The 12,487-nt window shown below is 37.4% G+C and overlaps 1 protein-coding gene across 1 annotated transcript in view; it reads right to left on the bottom strand.

The window, feature by feature from the left end:
- The window catches only part of AK9 (adenylate kinase 9), a 55,399-nt gene extending 43,991 nt beyond the window's left edge, over positions 1–11,408 (bottom strand). The window contains exons 1-5 of the mRNA XM_009705373.1: positions 11,292–11,408; positions 8,662–8,725; positions 5,382–5,434; positions 5,200–5,296; positions 1,485–1,597 (exon numbers count right to left, since the gene is read on the bottom strand). Coding sequence (XP_009703675.1) covers positions 1,485–1,597; positions 5,200–5,296; positions 5,382–5,434; positions 8,662–8,725; positions 11,292–11,408 — 444 coding nt within the window. The remainder of the gene's footprint in view (positions 1–1,484; positions 1,598–5,199; positions 5,297–5,381; positions 5,435–8,661; positions 8,726–11,291) is intronic.
- Between the last annotated feature and the right edge of the window lie 1,079 nt (positions 11,409–12,487).

Below are 12,487 nucleotides of genomic sequence, written 5' to 3'. Positions count from 1 at the left end.
TAAAAGGCAAAATTATTCATTTGACTTTGGGGCAAAGATTTTTAATGAGCATTCAGTCTCAGTCTTCTTCCTGGAGGAGAAGATGATGTAACTACATGAAGTCAAGTATTCTGTTTTCTGCCTAGTGTGGTTAGTATCACTCTTCTATTTGTACTGTTCCATATGAAACTATACTACATATATTCTTAAGAACTGGGATTTCTCACTATCTGGTATTAAAACAAAGATTGACTTTCTGTAGCTGAAAAAATCAGAAGCGTCTGAAAAGCAGCACAAAAATATGTCTCTCTGATGTTTTAAGATCTTTCCATGAACACAGGAAAAAAGGTTTGAAGTAGGCATTCATAAATTTTCATTATGCATGGTCAAACAACTTAAGTCTCAAAAGTATGGAATTAAAACACACATGAACTTAAATCTGGCAAAGTGATAGACTGGGTCCATGCACTGAAGCTTATCATCTGACAAACCACATAGATATGACAACTAGAATTAAAATCCCAATAAGAATGGAGCACAACACCAGAGGCTGTATTCAGAGTTGCCTCAGCAGCTCATTCTGCACATTCAGAATAAAAGACTGAAATAATCTAGTTGCTAATAAATAAAACAATGCAAGAACCCTTGTTCATGATTATACATACTGTTACTTTGTCTGCATGGAGCCTGGCAAAGTTTGGTGTGGTCGAGCTAGTATTCCCCCTGGTGAATAGCTGGGCATAATCTGGAGAATGGCACAGGCCTAGGGCCTTCCCCGTGGGCAGTTCGGACACGGCCACCCCGCGCTGACTAACCAGGCAGGTTAGCTGTGTTTTGCCAAAGCAGTTGGCCTGATGTCTGAAGAGTCGCTCTTGCCTTGTTTTATTTACTAATATGGATGTAGCCAGCAAGTCCATTCTTTTAAGTTACATTGAGAAAGTCCTCTTAATCCTACACTAACAATTATTTACGTTTCTCTGGTTATATTAGAGTCAGTTTTGTAAAGTACCTGCTATGTCACTTTACTACTTATGAAGAAAAGGAGATTTGTAAATGAGATGAATTAGTAATGACTAAGAGGCAGTTTCACAATTAGTAATTAAAAAATAAACCAATTTGCTTTGTAACTTTCATATGTGAAAAGCTTCTTCCTGAAATACATGAATCGCAGATGTACATGTACCTGAAATCCCTTAATAATAATGTTATTCAAAGTTTTCTTTTCTTGAAAATCTGTATCTTCTAATTGGTAGAGGTGCAAAGACTGTAACTACTACTGAAGTTTTAGGAAACGTTCATTATTTTACATGAGCAATGCTTATAATGGATGCTTTAACTTACAAACTAGTGTAATTCCATTCCAATATAAAAGAGAACATTTTATTATTCCTCAACAAATACTATACTCAAATGCACAGGTGAAAATATCATCTCTTGACTTATGCAACATATGAATCTGCTGATAATTAGGAAAATTACTAGCAAGTTACTCAAGATGACATTACCTTAATGTTAATCAGGAAATCTGGTTTTAATTTTAGATTCTTTATTTTCTCTATTTGCTGTGAAACAGTCATGTATTCCTCTGAGAGAGAAGGAAATCCACTGAGAACATAACCTGCCAAATAAATTTTATTAAATATATCTTTTAGAAGGTTATGTCAAATATAGGACTAGTTATACTCATCTCCTTTGAATAATACATCTATTTAGTGGCACTATTTTAAACCATGTACATGACATAACACAATTAAAAAAATTGTGCACCCATGTCTACTTCAGATGAAATACAGACAAAAAAGTGTGTTGTTTTCAACTTGATACAGGACTTTCAAAGTTTGTTAACTCTGTTAAGAAATGTAAGAAATATGTAGACATTAAAGATCATGCTCAGACCACCTGCTTCATGTGCCTAGCTCAGACACTGCAACACCTAAAAAGTAACAAGCTTTTAGTGACGATTTTTGCCACTAAGAGTTTGTAAAAGGCATTGCAAAAAGTAGCCACTCTGTGATACAAAGCACTTAAACAAGGAGTTTAGGCTTTTTATACAACCTTTAAAGGTCTTCACTTATATGGGCAATAAAGGGAGAGGGAACAACTCGTTGCACCTGGATGTTAAATCCTCTCAGGAGGAGGCACTATGCACACACAACATGCATACTGAGGCACCTAACTTGGTAAGCGCCCATTCACTCAGGATTGACAATGCTGAGTTTTCTTTAGCAAACAGACACCGACTGTGTATGACAAGCATGGTGGCAATAATACCTTTTTCCTAGTATTAGAGTGTTCAGCCCCACAGATGAACTTGTGGCTTCAAATTCCTAGAAGAGTACTGTAACTACTAATGGCTGCACGCAGTGCAGTAAGAACTACTGTATAGCAAGGAACTCAATATTCATAAGGCCAGAATGAGAGACTAAACAAGAATCGGGTGGATTTTTTTTAGCCTAATAATGATAAGATTCCCTTAGAGAAATGGTGCATGCTCCAAATGCTTAGAATTTTATGTGATTACATTTAATTGCAAGTCTATGCAGCACAAAACCATAGCAGCAGTCTTTGCAAGAGGTATTAGGACTGAAGACTCCTCCTTCTTTGTGGAGCTACTATCCATAGATGCAAAAGTTATAGAAGAATATAATTGAAAAGAACTCCTTATTCAGTGTACTGTTCAGAGACTTGTATTTTACAATGTTAAAAACAAACGTTAAAAGTAAAAAACTCAGCCTCTCATACAACACTGTTTCTAAAATCTTTAACGAATAATTAATAGCGAATTGACTGATCAGCTCCTTAAAGCCTACTTAAACTTTTCCAGTATTATATTAACATAATAGTTGCTAACCAAAAAGTCAGTAGAACAAGAAAATACTTAACAAAAATTAGTTCTGGAGATGAGTTCTAGCTGGTAGGAAAAACAGTGAGGATATAGGTTATTCTATTCCTCGCTACTTTGGGGCATCTGTAATACAGAAAACGGCTTGGCTATAAGAACCAAACTTTAATCAACTTTATAGTCATGTTTACAGCCTCTAGGATCTCTGTGGTCCTCTGTGATACACACATCTTGGGAATTCACCACCAGACTGACTCAAAGAGGGGAACTCACATGACACAGATGTCTCTTCAGGCTTTTATTAAAGTCCTGACATATGGATTAAGAGACTGGCATTTCTGCTGCTACTTCTTCCCTCAAATTTTTGTTTCCTCATCATGTCCTTTTTTCATTTCTTCCCTATTGCTCTGTCTTTTGCCTACTGTTTTAAAAGCCTAGTTTCACCAGGAAAGGCTGCATAGCTGCATCTTTTGCAAAATTGTCGAGTCTTGGACTAGAGAAGGAACAAAAACCATTGCAACTGAAAGTTTGTAGATGTGTGCTAGTTTTCAGAGCAGTAGAAACTTAACATTTTCTTGGTACTATGCCTGTCTCTCTTCTATAATGGAAATTTCAAATAAAAGTCAGCACCAGAAAAAGAAACTACCTTTTCTTTTACTTTCTTTCCACTTAGCAGTATATTTGTTTTCTCTTCAGGAAAGCAGGTTCAGACTCTAGCAAGATCTGCAGCACTAGTCTTAACAGCCTCAATTAACATAATCTTTCCTCAAAAAGAAGAATTATTACCACTACCAATACTATTCTCATCTAACTTACTCTCAGTGACAAAATGCAAAGGAATAAACAATGTTGTAAGAAGAAAAAAAAAAAGACGACCGTAATACTTTGAATTTTCAATAATCAGTTTTCCTTCTTTCTCATTGAATTTATTTTAAATGTTTAAAATATTTTTGCTGCTGAGTTTTTGTTGTTGTTGTTATAGAACTATTGAAGAAAAAAAAATCTGCATTTTAAATCCTGAAACTTTTCTAACCAGATAATATTGTCAAATGAGAGTCACAGCAACACTTAAAATCTGGGGCAAATTCATTTTCTCAAAATTAACACAACATAGGACTGGTATGACACTTTCTGATCTCCCATATTGGTAAAGTAATCCCTAAATACACTCTCAGTTTATGGATATTCCACAACCCGAGGAGCACAAGAAAAACTGCTACTGTCTAATACAAAATCATAGAATCATAGAATCGTTATGGTTGGAAGAGACCTCAAAGATCATCAAGTCCAACCTTCTACCCAACGTCACCATGCCTACTAAACCCACTAAACCATGACTCGAAGCACCACATCGAAGCATTTTTTGAACAACTCCAGGGATGGCGACTCCACCACCTCCCTGGGGAGCCCATTCCAATCCCTAACGACTCTTACAGTGAAGAAATTCTTCCTAATATCCAACCTGAACCTCCCCTGGCACAACTTGAGACCGTTTCCTCTTGTCCTATCGCTGGATACCAGGGAGAAGAGACCGACCTCCACCTTGCTACAACCTCCTTTCAGGTAGTTGTAGAGGGCAATAAGGTCTCCCCTCGGCCTCCTTTTCTCCAGGTTGAACAACCCCAGCTCCCTCAGACGCTCCTCATAAGAACTGTTCTCCAGACCCTTCACCAGCTTTGTCGCTCTTCTCTGGACATGCTCCAGCAGCTCAATGTCCTTCTTGTAGTGAGGGGCCCAAAACCAAACACAGTATTCAAGGTGCGGCCTCACCAGTGCAGAGTACAAAGGGATGATCACTTTCCTAGTCCTGCTTCCACACTGTTTCTGATACAAACCAAGATGCCGTTGGCCTTTTTGGCCGCCTGGGCACACTGCTGGCTCATGTTCAGCCAGCTGTCGACCAACACCCCCAGGTCTCTTTCTGCTGGGCAGCTCACCAGCCACTCATCCCTAAGCCTGCAGCGTTGCATGGGGTTGTTGTGACTGAAGTGCAGGAGCTGGCACTAAATTTTTTATAACGTATTTGTAAAAACATTTTTTGTTGTCTTTTATGACTATGGTCAGAGTGAGTTCTAGCTGGGCTTTTCCTTTTCTAATTTTTTCTCTGCATGCCCTGACAACATCTTTGTACTCTTCACGGGTTGCCTGTCCCTTCTTCCAAAGCTGGTAAACTTTGCTCTTATTCCTGAATTCCAGCCAAAGCTCTCCGTTCAACCAGGCCGGTCTTCTTCCCTGTCGGCTCATCTTACAGGACATTGGGACAGCCTGCTCCTGTACCTTTAAGATTACCTCCTTAACTATATTTGAGCAGTAATGGATGCAAAGTGTGTCAAAATTATAGCTAGCTCATTCTAAGTTTAGGCTATAAATATACTTACCAAAATGAGCAACTTCTGGTGACTCAATCTTTTTCAGAATCATTTCTGTAACCAGTTCTTCAGGAATACTTTGACCTTTGAAAAGCAATTCTTGACACTAAGATAAAATACAAAACATACATCTTATACAATACGTATTTGTTCAGAATGTAACAAAACTTACTAGAACATTAGACTTTTACCTTAAGCCCATATTCTGTTTCTTCATGAATATTCATTTGAATTAGTTCCAAAGCTGAGGAAGCACATCAGACAGAATAAAATTAAAGCAATTGATAAAAACTATTTTATATACAGACATGTACATGAGGATACATACACACACACACACACACAGAGGAGTAGGTGTGTGTGCTCCAAGCAACCAGACTATTTTTGAATGAACAGCCATTATATTTAGGGCCATTATTATATTTTGTCCATCCAGAACTTGGTGCCTTCTGGCAATGTCTAGGTAGATGTTTTTCCCACCAATTTAACCATATAGATACTACAGACAAATGCACAACAGTAGCCTTGCAGGATTATTTTAACTACTGATTTACATCAAATCAGCATTACTACTGTGTAATCCAGGGATGAGTATTTGAGCTCTAACGCTTCCCAAATTTTAAAAGCAAGTTTTAGAAAAAGAACTGTTTAGACACACAAACCCATCGGCTTTAAAAAAGCCCTTAAAACCCTACTCCTTATATAGTCCAATTATCTAAAATCAAATAAATACTAAATTTGACACCCATCAAATTAAAAGACCTGCCCTTTGTCTCTGTGGACAGTGACATCATAGCAGAATGATCCTGTAAGTCTTTCACACTTCTGTACCATTGAAATAAACAGACACTTATCAGAAGTTTTCAAAAGTGACTCTTAAGGCTACATTTATTTACTAATAAAACAGGCCAGGGAAAGGTCCTGAAGCCAGGTGGCTCAGCCCTACACAGCTAAAATCTTTCTTCTCAAAACATATTGGCTGTTTTCAAACTGTGCCTACAATGATGACTGTTGTGCATACTATCCTTCATACTATGAATGAGAGTTCGGGAGAGCAGTATTTGCCATAGGCTAAAACTGAGACAAGGAATGAACTAACAAACAATACAGACAACTGAAAATCAGCACTGTACATGTACCCTGGCCCTGTTTTATGAGTATTGACCTATTCATTGGATAAATGGATAGAAAGCATTCTATCAAATTAAAAGGCTGTGAACACCTTTCCTATTTAATAATTCTCTATCTTGGATTATTTTTTTAAATAAATAACACAGCACAGGACAGATATTGATACACTGGAGTGAGTCCAGTGGAGGGCACCAAGATGATTGGAAGTGTTGAATGTACTAGGAGAGGTCAAAAGAACTGGCCTTGTTCAGCCTGGAGAAAACAGGACAGCTCTTACTGCTGTCTAGAACTACTTACTGGGAAGGCACAAAGACAGAACCACTGTCTTCACAGAGTGCAGATAGGACAGGAACCAACAAACACAACTAGGAACATGAGAACTTCCAATGGGGTAATTAGGAAGCCATTTTTCCATCACGAAGGTGGTCAAACATTGGAAAGTGTTGCCCAGAGAGGTGGTGGAGTCTCTGTCCTTGGTGGTAATTCTGGACTCAACTGGACACAGCCCCGAGCAACCTTCTCTAGTTGACTCTGCTTTGAGTGGAATGTTGGACTCAATGACCTCTGGAGGTCCTTTCTGAGCTAAATTATTCATGTTTAAGTATGTTTAATTTCTTTGTTTCTTTCTTTTTTGATGTGGAAAATGAAAAAAAACTATTAGCAAAAGTTGAAGGAGTGTGTGTGTGTACACATGTGTGGGTAGACTAGACAAAAGAATATTAAAAGAAATATCATGAGCAAAAGAAGAAAATAATAATTCTCTGAATCTACTGGAAATAAGGCATAAAAATGCAATAAGTGAGATTTACATCAGTTATTAAGAAAAACTTTCTAATGGCAAAGACTGTGTTACAGAGAGACTGCCTACAGATTTTTAAAAAGAAATTTGATAGACATTTTCAGTAATGGTTTAAATACATTCAAACAGCATGGATTGGCTTAAGTACATACCTAAGGTCCCTTCCAATTTTCGTCTGATCTATGTTTTGGACCAGGTATTAATTTTTTGTTAGGCAATCCTATGAATTAAAATTTCTATATTTATATAAGTCAAAAAAGTAATTTTTAAAACTGAATGTTACCATACTATAATTCCAAAGCTTCAGCATAAGATAAAAGATACTTCATCTGATATATAACCCTACATATTCACAGGAATATGAAGTGTTACACCATCCACTAGAGGGCTTTTATTAGAACAATAAAAAATACCAGGGGACACATTTAATAGAAAAAATGTAATGAAAATATAAAGAGTTAGTTCGTAATCAGAACAACTGTACACATATATACCATAAATCAGATTTATAACTTGGTGTCCCCAAAGAGGCACTCGAGAAATTGCTTCATAGTTAAGGTTATTATATGCTTTCTTTTCTTCTACTTAAAAATATTATATTAGCCTTCAAATTGGTAGGACAAATTTGGTAGAAAAGTTTTCTTTTTTCATAAAACTTAAGTGAATGAATCAAGATTTGTGAATTATAATGTCACAGATACAAAAATACTACCAGGACTTTAAAAAAATTACAGATTTTTACCTATTTTTTCAGTTACTGCTGACAAAATTAATACAAAAGAAAACTGCCAGAGACTTAATTATTTTTTGTAGGAACCTACTTTCTTGCCAAGATGCCTCAAAACAGAAAGAAAAATCTCTAGTGATGTGTTGACAGGGAATAAGATAATGTTATAAGCTACAGGTTTTACTCCACAGATCTTCAAAAATCTTTGATGAAAGGGACTGTCAGAAATGGAGCTGGATGGCCTAGAAATGAAATGATATCTTGTATTCTGGTAAGTGCATGGTGGGAAAAATTAACTATACCTTCTGAAATAAGCCATCAGATATTCCTGTTTTAGAAATTTGAAAGTGCCAGCTCCCATTCCTTCCATTATTACTTATACTGATACAAAAGCTATGCTTCTGTTTCCTGGAGTACATCCTCCCTTGTATTAGGCACTGCACAAACAGAAAGGAAAGATCCTCCTATTTTTTCATGGTCTGTATTGGAAAATCTCTGCGCTCTCTGGAGTTGAATGAGTTGCCTCCGTGTGAACAAGAACGGTCACTTGAATCACCTTGCGGGATTGGGAATAGAATTTGATTATTATGTGTTACATATATCCCCTTCTGAAAAAAAAAACCCAACAGTCTCTATAACTAAAAGGTCATTTCTCAGCAACTGCATTTCTGGCAAAATGGTTACTTGGTCCTTATCGGTAGTCTTTACTGCAATCAGAAACATGCCATTTTGAATTACAGGGAACAGAGAGGATATTCTAAACCAAAAGATATTATGAAGCCAATGCAATGTTCCAAATGTAATGTATGTTTACCTTCTATGAAAATGCATTTCCATGTTTGTGCTAGTTTTCTAGCTAATGTTTTCTTTCCAGAACCCTTAAAATGAAAAATACACATTTAAAAGAAAAACAAGCAGAAGGAAAAAAAAAACCACAAACATATTACACAATAAAGAATATATTTTCATATGATAAAAACAATTAAAAGCTACCATCAGGATTAGGGACTCTGAGTTACGCACTAGGCAAAGACAAACACTCTTTAATACCATCCTCTATTTTATACTGCCTAGCATTGCTAATATACTGTTACTGCCCTTTGCAGTGAATTATCTCCAAAGTATACTGACTTTGATTCTGAGTAACTCTATCTAAAACTCAGCTATGATTTGCCCATACATTTCTATGAGAAACTCTTTAGGACTGAAATTTATTATCTTCAGTCTCAAAGCAAATTATGACGCAAACCCGTTGAGCCATTTCTGAGTAAGATACACGAGGATAGTATTCTTTGACTAAAACCACAAATGCGTAAAAACTGCCCTTGTTAGTCCACAAATCTGGTTTAGATACTGACAAAATGTTTACTTTATCACTTACATGCATCCTGAGGAACCAACATAACCAAGAGTAATAAGGCCTCTAAAAGTACCGCTACCTGAATGGGATTCTGCAGAACTCACCATCTTCCAACCCTTAGGATTATGCCCTTTTTTCAAGGGCATACAAGAAGACCTTTTTTTGACAGTGTGTTTGCCCTAGATAAATTTTGTAATTAAAAAATAGTAAAACCCCACAAATAAATCACATTCCCAGTTAACAGCATATCAGCAAACACTCCAGCCTACTCATACCTTACATCTTGCAGGTGTGATGAGAATATGTATATTTGATTTTGCTTTAATGGCACTATGTTTTTAACTTAAAAGATATATCTTAAATAAGATAGATGCTCTACACATCCACCATATAAGTAAAAGATATTATAATAAAAATAGAATATTTAATTCCCTGCCCTCTTGGCCAGGCCTGTGCAATTTCAACCCTTTGTTAAAATTTGTATTAATATCAAGCATCTACTGAAGGCAATGATTTCAGATGAAAATATGTATTCATTATACCTTTTTTGCATTGTCTTTCAATGACTATTTTATGCTGGTTTGGTCTATAAAAATGTAAAGTTCCCTTCTTCATGTAACGTTAGAAATCTGATGTTTGTTTAAAACTGGGCGAGCCAGTCCACTGTAGTTTTCTACTGAGCTGAATCCACTCTTTCAAGTCTCATGGTGACCATAAGGCACACCTGTTGGCTACCACCTTATACAGTCTCACTGTGATGTTTGCATCTCACCCACTTGCAGAACACCACCCTGCCTCCTATCTCAGTTTGGTCAGACATAAAGATTTGCAGTCAAGCATTACTCAGCAACTGGAGCCAAGGAGTAAGAAAGGATGCAGACCTGTGCAAACACTGGCGACTGGGAGCCTTCCAGGCTACTGAAAGTCTTTGAAGAAAGGAAACGTAGCCGCATCTTAGGACTATGGCCATTTCCCATTATATAATCTGCCACTGTCATGTGACTATGCGCTGGCATACTGCACCACATGGGATGGCTCTACCTTAGTACGTGGTGTGGGGCAGAGAGGAACTGGGGCTTGATTTGGTGGGTTAACTGGCATTAAAGTTTGGGTTGACTGCCAGTTCTGGGTGCACACCATTTATCCCTCTGCCTGCTAGGCAGCACAAAGCGGATTTCTGTATGGTCATTTCAGGCTCTGTTATGGTACCTAACGGAATCACACACAAACGCAGAGTGTAAGCTGCTAGAGGACCTTCTGTTCACACTGGAAGTGGGGTGGTCTGAAGGCACCTTCCATGGGCAACAGAAACGTTCCAGAGGAAAGCAGCTTTCAGGGCACTAGTGGTGTGTTTAAGTGCATACCAGAATCAGCACAGAGAGAAGGCAAACTTGCACCAACGCCCCCCCCCCCTTCAGCAAACTAAGGCACTAATGTAAAACCACCTGTAGAGTCTCCTACATTTGAGAAAAGGAAATCTGAGAAGTCTAGGATTACAAAACACTAGATTTTCCTAAGTACAGCAGGCCACAAATTATTTGAGAAAAAGAGAGGCGTTGAATTTTAGTTAAAATATATTACAAATCTCCTTATCAAGACACCTTGGTGGATTTCAGTTATTCCCAAATATATGACATATAATTATGTCAAAGTTTTAATACTAAAGGTAAAATATTTAATATCTCACTGCATGCCTGTAGGTCAGTACATTAACCTGAAGGTTCTTTTATGCCTATTTATGTCTTTAATCTGTCAAGTTTTAAAAGTTAGAATACTGAAATAACATAAAAACCATCCAGTTGCCAATGTGAAAAGAGAAGAAACTTTCTGAGCAACATGTGACTTTTAAGTACAGTAATAACTTTTAATAACATTTTTAATTGTAATTACCTGGTCACTCAGGCCAAAAATTGGCCTCATTAAATATAAGAATCTTTACCACACTCTGCAAGATTCGCAAAGTGGAAAAGATTAAAAAGTAGGTCTCTGATCTTTTTGGCAGCATCCCTAAACTAATGTTTTGAAAGGAAGAGTAAAATTGTTAGCAGAATATCTGAAGAAAAAATTTCTATCAGACATCTTACTGGCTTTCCAAGGATAATTAAGCAAGTGGGCTTGGACAACAGAAAGGATTTTTCAGCTTCATCTTCATCGAAGATGTCTGCAAAGGGCTGAACTTGTTTTTCCTCTTGCGAAGCCATGTATTATCTAAGATTGGAGAAAAAAAAAGCTTGTTATAAGACACAGTAGCTTACATATGTGTAAAATGACACATACTTAAAAATGGAACTGAATAATAATGTGATGCAAGGCAAATTGCTTTGTAACAAAAGCTATTATAAGAAGAAAAAGCTTTTAGAGAACATACACAATGCACCCATTACTAAGAGAAGAGTTGCTTCCGAAAAATAAGGGATTGTCAGAAGTACCCCTGATCCCCAGCTGCAACTATATGGTTGTTGATAACAAATTCTTCCTGACTGTCAGACTGTCTGTTGCTCTTTTTTAAACAGCATGTCGTCCTTTCATTGCCTTCTCCTTCTTGTTCCAATTACCACACAGCTGTAACTTCTCTATGGTCCCTGAAATGGACCATGGCCTGCTAAGACCTTCACTTGTGAGCTTCAGACACAGAAGAGCCCCATCACGGTCAATGGAACTACTTGCTGTGTCCACAGCTAGGTATACGTATAAGGCTTTGCAGAATTAAATCACGGTTCATGATCTATTCTGTAATCCTCTCATAAATCCCAGCTCTTCCAGGACTGCAAGAGATCACACATCCAGCGCTATGCAACAAAGTAAAACAAACAAGTTTCTAATTAAGGTAAGCTGGAGAAAAATTTGGGTGGGCCTTTCAAACAAATGGAGTCCAGAAACGTGAGGAACTTGATGGAGCATGTCTGAAGAAGGCAAAACAAAACCTCACTTTCTTTAGAGAGCCACTTAAATCTCAACCCCCCTGCCCACCTCCAGTCATTTTTAAATTAAAAAAGTCTACTTCAGGATGAAAATCTGAAAAAGTTTGTTTTGAAACATCAAACTGAAACGTTCTGACACTTTCAGAATAAGACCTTCTCAATGACAGGGACAGTATTTTAGTATTAAAAAACCCCACCACGTACAAACCAGCCCTCCATTTCTCCGATGGAGACTCACGGGCTGAACTTTACCTGGCGTCTCCGGCAGTTTCACTCCTTCCCACACCTTTACAACTAAGGGCCAATGTCCTCACTACAAAACCCACCCAACCAACCCAAAGGCGCCCCGCTCCGACTGG

Source organism: Cariama cristata, unplaced genomic scaffold, assembly GCF_000690535.1.
Source record: "Cariama cristata isolate BGI_N322 unplaced genomic scaffold, ASM69053v1 scaffold31168, whole genome shotgun sequence".
In the NCBI taxonomy this organism is placed as follows: Eukaryota; Metazoa; Chordata; class Aves; order Cariamiformes; family Cariamidae; genus Cariama; species Cariama cristata.
Note: the sequence above shows the minus strand (reverse complement) of the source record. Positions and strands in the feature narration are given on the sequence as shown.